Raw genomic sequence first — 9,629 nt, forward strand, 5'->3', positions numbered from 1 at the left:
AAAACATAAAAAGACTGGTAAGAAGGATGTCTCTTTGGTCTTTATTTTTTATATCTCATTGTTTACTTGTACAAGACAGATTTTTTTTTTAGATCTTGACAAAATGACTTGAAAATTATAAGGCACATAGACCAAATTGCTGGAGAATACTGGGACATAAGTTTGGCCTAATTATTAACCCAATAACTGTTGCAAATATCTGATAAGCTGTAACACAGAACTGATTGATCCATTCCCCTATGGTCTTAATGAAGAAGATGATCATCACACATTCGTGTCTCATAGGCCTTAATGGGTTATTTCAGTGTGTATGTAACTGTTCCTAGTCATTTTTCTGTCCTTTTTATTCATCTCTGGTTTTAGAATAATAACATAAACCTTGGGTAAAAATATACATGTTACTAATCCACTGCTTGAAGATAACATGGCAAATATCTCCACTGCCACCATGTACTTCCCTGTGGTGCTGAGGTAGGCTGGGATGAAGGAGATCCAAACAGCTCCAAATATCAGCATACTAAAGGTGATCAGTTTGGCCTCATTGAAACTGCCCGGCAACTTTCTTGACAAATAAGCTATGGCAAAACACAAAGAAGCTAAAACCCCCATATATCCCATTGTGCATGAATAAGCAATTGGTGATCCCTTGTTACATTCCACAATAATGGTGCCCATCTTAGATTTATTGTCAGTGTATTGAAAAGGGGGAGAGTGTGCAAGCCACCCAGCACATATAATCACTTGTATAGCTGTGCACACAAGCACCAGGGTGTTCGTTACTCGAGAATTCAACCACATTCTCCTGCTGCTCCTTGGCTGGGTGAGGTTGAAGGCGATCACCACCATCATTGTCTTTCCCAACACACATGAAATGCACATCACAAAACTGATCCCAAATATAAATTGCCTGAGAATACAGTTTATAGTAATGGGACGGCCAATGAACATTAAAGCACAGAGATAGCAGAAACACAGGGAAAGGAGGAGAATGTAACTGAGATTCCGGTTATTTGCTTTCACAACTGGTGTTTCTGCATTTTTTATAAAAACTGCCAGGATGCTGAGAGGAAAGAGAGATCCTAGAACAGAAATAGTAGTTAATGTGCCCCCTAAGGTTTCTCTGAATGACAGAAATTCCAAGCTCTTCATCCAGCAGCCATTGTGTTTGTCATTTGCCCACATGTCTTCAGGGCATTTCATACAGCTTGTGGAATCTATTAAAGCAAAATAAAACTGAATATGAGCAATAAAAACAATACCACTACAGTATTCCATAAAGAGAACAATGTTGCAATTTAATAGGTATCTAAGAAAAATAATACCTCTGCTGATATACATGCATGCTTTTTTTGACAATATTATGCATTAAAGGTACAAAGAAGACATTCTCTCTGAATCATAACAAGGTAGTGAAAATTATCTACCTTCTGTATAACCTTAGGGTTATGTCCTGCAAAACATAAATATGTGAAAGAAGCCTTTTGCTCCTTTATGATAAAGAGGAATCAGAGGAAACCATTTTAAAAAAAATTAAAATTATAATTTTTTCACAAGAAATGATTAATTAACCTTAATAGGTCTCCTTTTCTCTGCTCGCTCCAGCAGGAATCATTTCCAGTCAGATGCCTTTTGCATGGGGTACTCTCACTGCATTGTGGGTATGGAGAGGGATGGAGCAGTGTCCCCAACTTCAGCACTATGCTGTGACACCCCTGCACCTGTCTGATGTGGTAATTTATTATCTGTCAGGGACCCTAAACTCTTTAACAATTACATCTCGGTAAAAATGTTTGTTTTGTTGACACATCATTTTTCATAAACTGATGAAAAACCGTGAGTGAGGTATTTTATTGTACTTACCGGTTTGATTGCTGAACTCATCTTCTGAGCACAAGATACAGTCGAAGCAGCAGGCAGGCTGTCCCTTCTGTGGGGCCTTTCTGTATCCTGGGGGGCAGCTCTCACTGCATATGGATTCTGGTGCCTAATGTACAATGTACATTATAATACTGTTATATATATTTTTACAAACTGACCCTAATTAGGACTAAAACCCTGTGTAGCCAATAGAGAATATCCAAATCAAAATAATTAAAAAGGAACATTTTTATTAACACAAAGGCAAAGCAATCAACCATTAAAATCAAACCCTAACTCATAAAAACCATAAGGCACAAAGAAAGAAGGGGCCCCTCCATGTGTTAATACAACATGAGTATATTAGAATGTATATCAAATCTTTCACACCTGCCTCCTGAGGCAGCAGGCCCAATGCCTCCCCCCTTACCCACTCTGTGCTTAGCTCCTCCACGTCAGAGCGGGTCCTGGGGGGCACATTGCTAGTGCAGTACTAGTAATTTGGTACTTACACAACCGTAAGCTACACCAAAAAATTTTCTGGCATAAGACTGATTCCCTCACCTTTTGTGGTGACCAGGGTGTTCTGTAATCGTAATGCTCACAAAGAGAGTTGTGACTTAACCAGGAACTGATTTATTTAACTCAATCCACATAGGAGTAATAGCAAGCAATAATGCAGGATTCACTCATAGCACAGATAAGGTATAGACTCTGCAGGGCCAATTAGCACAATATGTAGCAACATAAGAACAACTGGTTAACCCCATATTTGTCCAACTAAGTTGAACCCAGGCAATTTCTATCTAGCCCTGAGTCTGTACACTTGTTCCCTAAATCCCTACTAACCCAGGTTATCTAATCTCACTGACAATCCTTGTTGAAGCCAAGAGCTGCTCAGCTAGTTAGCCCTGTCTATCTCACCTAGTGTGACCTATTACAGATGATATGCTGAACTATTGAGACTGTAAGCTTATGGTATTGCCCTTCTGTTTACCACACAACACACCATATATCACACGGACTGGGACCCAATCCCTCAGGTGTGAACCCTCGCTTAATGTGGAGGCCAGGCAGTTATGGGTTGTATCTCTCAAGAAATGGGCAAAACTGTGTTACTGCAAAAGGTCATGCTATGACCAAGGAACAGGGACTTATTCCGATTACATTAAGGACCCTTTATAGCTGCCCAGATAACTAGGGGACTACAGAGTGGAAAAAGGCATAATTTACCAGTTCCCTACAAGACCTAAACATAGGCCTAGGTTTAACTGTAGTTCCACTTGCCTGCTCAGGTGGGCATCTACACAAAATGGACCTAGAGCACATAGCTGCTCTTACCTTATATATTTTAGCCATGTAGTGGCCAAACTAGTGAGCTACAGTGGTCATGCTTTGATCTAGGAAATAGGAACTTACTTCCCTTCTAGGATAATGACCTCCGTAGGAGTCTAAGTTATGGGAACTGCCAGGTAAAAGGGGCAACCATTTTACCAATCCCCTACAATATGATAAATATTATAAGTCTAAAATCTTTGTGTTTTCTAAACTTAATTGCGAATACAGTCATGATAGACAGTTTTGTCCAAAGAAGGGCAAAACAAGGTACAAGGAGGGTATTGTAATATACAATAAAGTACTGGGTTTAGGGATATAAAAATTATGCTGCACAGTATATCATTATGGTATAATGTTGGCCTATTTTTTAGTCAACAAAATAAAGTAATTCCATACCCCAAAGCCCTGATCAGTGTCAATGCTACAGTTTTTTCTAAATGCACAGGTTGATATTTGAAAAGCAATAGATATGCTCTAACCCAAAAAGTTATAACAGCAAGACCAGAAAGTTACAGCTGCTTAAGGTAAAGGCCGAGGTTCAGAAGAAGCCGTAGTGCAGAGTAAGGGGAATACAGTTCAATAAATTAGTCCATTGAACTGTAGGGACACGAGGTATCTGAAGTGAGGAGCATACACTGAAATTTGCACTTATTTATATTTGAAATAGTAAGGGGAATACTTGGTTGTTATTATGTGTGACACCCTTGCTGCACATGCAATTTGTCCTTTTACTGATCTACTCAATCCATATGCCTTCATGAGCCCATACCGAGATAAGCAGCTGGTGCCTTCTGGACCCGGAAATGGTGTGGCTAGTATTGGATGGTCCTGTCTGTGAATATCTGCAGCACTGGTAGGACCCAATATGGGGGAGTCTTATGACTGATGTATAATCCAGATCCAGTTTATTGTCCCACAAAGGATTATACACTATTATTTGCACTCACCTCTGTGTAACCTCCACTCCAGAATATTGTGTTGTTACTGAGAACAATATGACTCTCTGGAAATTCTTTTAATGTTGCAAAATTGACATATTGGGTTTCACCATTGGGAAGGGCTTGCCAATTCACATACTCATGGTAAGAATTCACGTCCCCGTTCTCATCAAAGAACAACTCTTGGCCAGCTGTGTTTCTTACCCTCACTTGCTTTACATACTGCAAAATCTAAAAACAACCAGGCAATAAATGTAAAAGGAATGTTACTAGGAACCCATTACTGTACAATTATGTGCTATAATTGCCCAAATACAAAGTTGGTGATTCAATATGAATATTTTCTAATAAATTAGTAAGCGGCTATTAACAAAGCATCAAGCAAGACAAACAGTTACAAAACTGATTAAGCTATTAGTATACAGTGTGCATTAGTGAATGATTCTACAGACCAAGTGAAGATCCACCTTGTTTTTCCCATGTACATGCATGGTGGGTCTTTAGCTAAAAAACAATTAGAAACACTGTTGCATCTATAGAGGTGAGGCTGTTAAGTACTGATTATTATTATACATGCATACTTATATAGCACAAGCATATTTATGTAGCGCACCCTTAGGTGTTAGTTTATGGCAGATTGAGAGTGTGTGTGGAGGGCTGTGTGCTGCTATCATGAGTAGGCCTCTGACTCCAACTACTATGAAATAACTCCCAGCAATTGTGCCACCCGTCACATTAAATGAATAACCAGGACCACTGGACTTTGATGCAACTGAAACAAATTGAACTTGTTTATTAACCTAAATGTATTGTTTATCACTAGTTATGGGGCATTCTGGGTGGTCACCTGACACTTTCTTTTATATGAGGAATTGCTTAGCACTCCCATAGAGGATCTGCAGCACCCAAAACTTTCCCACTCTCCCATCCCCAGCTCAAAATTTAAATGTAAATCCCAAAATCTCCTTTTTTCACCTGGAGGCACATGCTTTATAGAAATATAATTTTACCACATCCTTACTGACTGTACAGATGTGTTCCAATGAGGGTGCTGAAACTAGAATATATACATTCCTGCTACATCATATTTATATTTTTTCTTACCTTCCATGGGTCCAGTCTGCTTATGGTTAGACATGGGGATTGAGGTCTGCAGGAAATCATATTGTGGATCCCGTGGGCCAGTGTATAAACTGCATTATAGACAAGGATGGCAAACACAGAGGCTGCTTCATTATATCCTTGGTGTTCTAGAGTTTTAAGATTTTCCTGCCCTGTGCAATAGGTGGTTCCATTGACTGGTGTTTCATTGTGCCACAAACAACCAAAACTTGCTTCCCAAAATGATTTCATGAAAATATCATTTGGATACAAAGATGGGTGAATGCTATAAAGAAATTCTCCAAATCCAGGGATTATTGTTAAAGGTAGTTTTTGCCCAATAGTACCATTTAGTGTTCTCCAGTACTCTTTATAGGAAAATATAGGAGAAGTGATAGCACTGCCACTGGCAAACCAGACCTTTCCAGTTATATTTTCTTCAGTTGCTACTTTCATAAAGGGGATCAGTTCCGGCAAAGAGCAATAAAGTACCACAACTGTGGCTGATGATCTTTTGATGACTTGGAGAATGGAGAGTGTCTGATCTCTGGTGTGTTGGGCAGATATCCGCATGAAAAAGGCCACACAAATCCCAGCTGCCTCAATGTCTCTGCGCAAGAACTCACTGTCATAGAGGTCAAAATCATTATCAGCAGCCAGAATTCCTATCCAGGTCCAGTTAAAATGGATCATCAGCATATTGAAATAAAAAGCATGTATCTTATCATTTATAACAGTGCGCAGAAAAGAAGGATAACTGATTTTATCACTTAGATAGGCCAATGCTGACCCATAGCTTATCTGAAAAAGCAATTTGTTTACTTTAATGATATTAAAGAATTTACATTGTTTGTCAAAAAATGCATGCTATTAATATAATAATGTACAGTTAGAAAAAATTACTTGGGGACAGATTTGTCAAAGGTCAATAGAGTTTTTCCTTCTCTACACATTCTATTACCATTAAAAACCATTCAAATTGTTAGCAAATGCTTCTGATTTTATCATTGTACCCTAGTAGTTTTAATTAAATGAGCGCTTCACCTTCAGATTAGTGATTAGTATGTTACAGAGTTACCTATTCTTAGCAACTTTTCAAATGGTCTTCATTTTTTATTTGTTATACTGTAGTTTTTTTAATTATTTACCTTTCTCTTCACTCTTTCACTCTGTCTTTTTTACTCTTTTTACTCTTTCCAAATTTTACATGGGGGTCACTGACCCCGGCAAAAAGCTATTGCTCTGTGAGGCTACAATTTAATTGCTATTGTTAGTTTTACTACTTATCGTTGTATTTAGGCCCTCCTGTATACATATTCCTGTCTCTCTTTCAAACCTCTTCCTGCTTGCTGGGTTAATTTGGACCCTAGAAACCAGATGAAAAACCCCTTTAAGTTTTACTGAAGTGCAGTTATTTCCCATAGATTTGTAATATGATACATTTCCAATAGCATGCAAAAAATATCCCCAATTTTTACCTTTTTTCTACTTAATTTGGATTATTATCTTAAAATAAACTTAACAGATAATGGCCTTCCTGTAATTCATAGCTTTCTGGATAAATTCTCCCATACCTATATATATCTATATATATACTCACAACATATCAATTGTGTTCTGTGTTTAATATATAAATGCACGGAATGCCCAATAAGTAACGGATAAACAAATAGATACATTAATAAAACAATACATTAAAATAATATTTTAATTTAATCCCATGTTTCTGTGACGCTTTGAGGCTAATGAAGGGTTAATGATACAGCATAAACTGTGGTAAAACATAAATACATTTTTGAATCCAGCATTTAATTGTGACTATTTGGTATCAGTGCACTACAGCAGTATATTTAGTATGACTACACACAGGGTCCCCACACTTTTAAAGCCATAATGGTTTTCCCTTCCAGACTACCATTGCGTTTGTATTGAAAGTGCTTGGAATAGAACATTTTTCTGCATTGATCAATATTACTGTTATATTTGATGAACCCTTTTTTATGATTTGACATACCTGAGGAAAATGATACAGTCCCAAAATTCTTGCGACTGCAACTGAATTGGAAGACTGAAGATCTCCTATTAATCCCACCATCTTGGATTCTGTCTGGCAAATATAGTTTGGAATTGCCTTTTCAGTCCCAGACAGAAGCTGTAGCGCTCCATCAACAGCCTGCATCTCACTAAAGCAGGAGTCGTATATACGGAAGCCCAGTGTGATGTTTGGCAGAAGTTCTGGGTTCTCATTGATCTCATTAATAGCAAAGACCATGGCGAGTACATGTAGATAACAGAATACAGACAGCCTAAAAAGAACACAAAATCAGGTGCAACATGGACTGTGAAACATCTAACGGCAGATTTGGTATACAGGTATAGGATCTATTATCCATAATGCTTGGGACCTGGGGTTTTCTGAAAAGATTTTTCCATAATTTGGATCTCCCTGCTTTAAATCTGCTAAACATCAATTCAAACTTCAAATAATCCTAATTGTTTTGTCACCAATATGGATTTGTGTATCTTAGTTACCATTAAGTACAAGCTACTGTTTTATTATTACAGAGAAAAGGGAAAATGGCCGCTCTGGGAGATGGCCTTCCTGTAGCTTCCAGGAGCTTTCTGGAAAATGGGTTTCTGGATAAGGGATCCCATACCTCTATCAAATTAGGGGAAAATTCTCAGCAGTTTGATCCGTTTTGCAACTACCAAAATTCTGAAATTCCAAAACCAAAATAAATATTATACAGTGTCATCTCCCCGTTGCTAATGCATTTACCATATGAGAGTATCAGTATCAGAAAACAGCCTTACTTGTTACATTTCCCCATTGAGGGCTTTGTAGTGAAATTGACTTTAATGTTGCTTGGTTCAAGATGCACAGGGATGAGAGCTCCAAAAATAATGTCTCCATCTTTTTCATAAAATTGCAGATTTTCTGAGGGTAACTTGCAGCCTGAATCCCCATTGCTCATGTAAATAGCCCAGCTCAGTATCAGCAGCCAGTGAATACAGTGCAATCTACTGTAATACAAAGAATCATTGAAATTCATTACAGTGATAATTAATCCATCATTGTACAATAGCACAGCAAATGCAATAATTACATGAATACAGGCACGGAGTGTCGGTACTGATGGATCCTTTGCATATGGAGTAATCCCATTTAACATCACAACATAGATGGTAAGCTCTCAGGGGCAGGGATGCCATATGTATATTTACATATAGTAAGCACAAAATAAAAATATTGTTCTATTTAAATATTGTATTAGAGCAACAATGTACATTTCTATTGAGTATAATATGGTATGGTTATATAATTATAGATTTACTTTGGTTTCTCCGGGTAAGGGATCTTTGTGTAATTTAGAGTACCATTCCTTAAACCTACTGAAAACATTTAGGGGGAGATTTATCAACATTTAAGTTTGATTTTTTTTCATGATTCAAGTTTTTTTCCGCTAAAAAAACTTGGAATTTGAATTATGTTTGAAACACTCTAATGTCTGATATTTATTAAGTGCAAAAACACCACAAACGCGAATGTAAAAATTTGCCAGTTTTTATAGAAGTCAATGTGGGTTGCCTTAGGCAAAGTCAAGCCATATTTTTAAACTCAAAGTATTTGAGTTTTGGAGTTTTTATTATTAATAAATAAGCAAGCAATTGATATGCAAGTTTAATCAGTTTAGAAAAATAAACTCAAATTCACAATCTCAAAAATTGATAAATAAGCCCATTAAACTTTCAAAATCCCAGTAGACCTGTTTTGTCAGCAACAAGGATTTATGCATCTCAGTTACCATCAAGTCTGAGAGAGAGAGAGAAAGGATATCAGGAAAAATCATTCCGATAGTTTGGAAATGTAAAAGATCAGTATTAAATTACCCAAGAAGCGCCACCATCTGCATGTTGTATAGGAGAGTAAGATAATGTCTGATTGTGATAGAGGGAAATAGTTCTGTTTTTATATTGCATTGATTATCCTAATATAAAATACTGACAACTGCACAAGGTCCAGGTCAATTAAATGCCATATATTTATCTTTGCCCTCAGGGTCCACATAAATACAGGCCTGCAGGATGGAAAGGCAGGATAATATTATGTTTTAGGTATGGCACAGTGACTGGAACAACCCCAGGGATGGAATATCTTTCCCAGAATGCTCCATGGCCAACAGCTGGGAGTGACGGGCAGGGGTACAGAGCAGGTGCTGGAATTAATGAATCCCCATGTGGGAAAAAGGGGAGTGGCTGTGAGAGAGCTCTTGCCAGGAAGTAGGAAGTGTGTTTTTTGCTTGTGTAGTAGTTTAGACTCGAGGACTCAAAGAGAAAAAAAAAATTATTACTAGAGATAAGCAAAATTTTTCACCAGACATGGATTAGCTTTTT

General features: G+C 37.6%; 1 protein-coding gene across 1 annotated transcript; it reads right to left on the minus strand.

Moving 5' to 3' along the window:
• Positions 1-288: 288 nt before the first annotated feature.
• Positions 289-7,506, minus strand: LOC108648107 (extracellular calcium-sensing receptor). The gene is made up of 5 exons (XM_018095707.2): positions 7,249-7,506; positions 5,238-6,035; positions 4,143-4,364; positions 1,861-1,984; positions 289-1,214 (listed from the first exon to the last, which is right to left on the minus strand). The coding sequence occupies exons 1-5, from the start codon at positions 7,504-7,506 to the stop codon at positions 289-291; spliced, it is 2,328 nt and encodes a 775-aa protein (XP_017951196.2).
• Between the last annotated feature and the right edge of the window lie 2,123 nt (positions 7,507-9,629).

The sequence above is a fragment of the Xenopus tropicalis genome, chromosome 7 (genome assembly GCF_000004195.4).
Source record: "Xenopus tropicalis strain Nigerian chromosome 7, UCB_Xtro_10.0, whole genome shotgun sequence".
Taxonomy (NCBI): Eukaryota; Metazoa; Chordata; class Amphibia; order Anura; family Pipidae; genus Xenopus; species Xenopus tropicalis.

Bases quoted from the DNA above. Each gene is read 5' to 3' on its own strand.
- LOC108648107 (XM_018095707.2), bottom strand. From the start codon at position 7,506: ATGGTCTTTGCTATTAATGAGATCAATGAGAACCCAGAACTTCTGCCA. The intron at 6,036-7,248 runs GTATGTCAAATC...TTGCTTTTTCAG, and splicing joins GACTGTATCATTTTCCTCAG to ATAAGCTATGGGTCAGCATT. The intron at 1,985-4,142 runs GTGAGTGCAAAT...ATTGTACATTAG, and splicing joins GGAGTGGAGGTTACACAGAG to GCACCAGAATCCATATGCAG.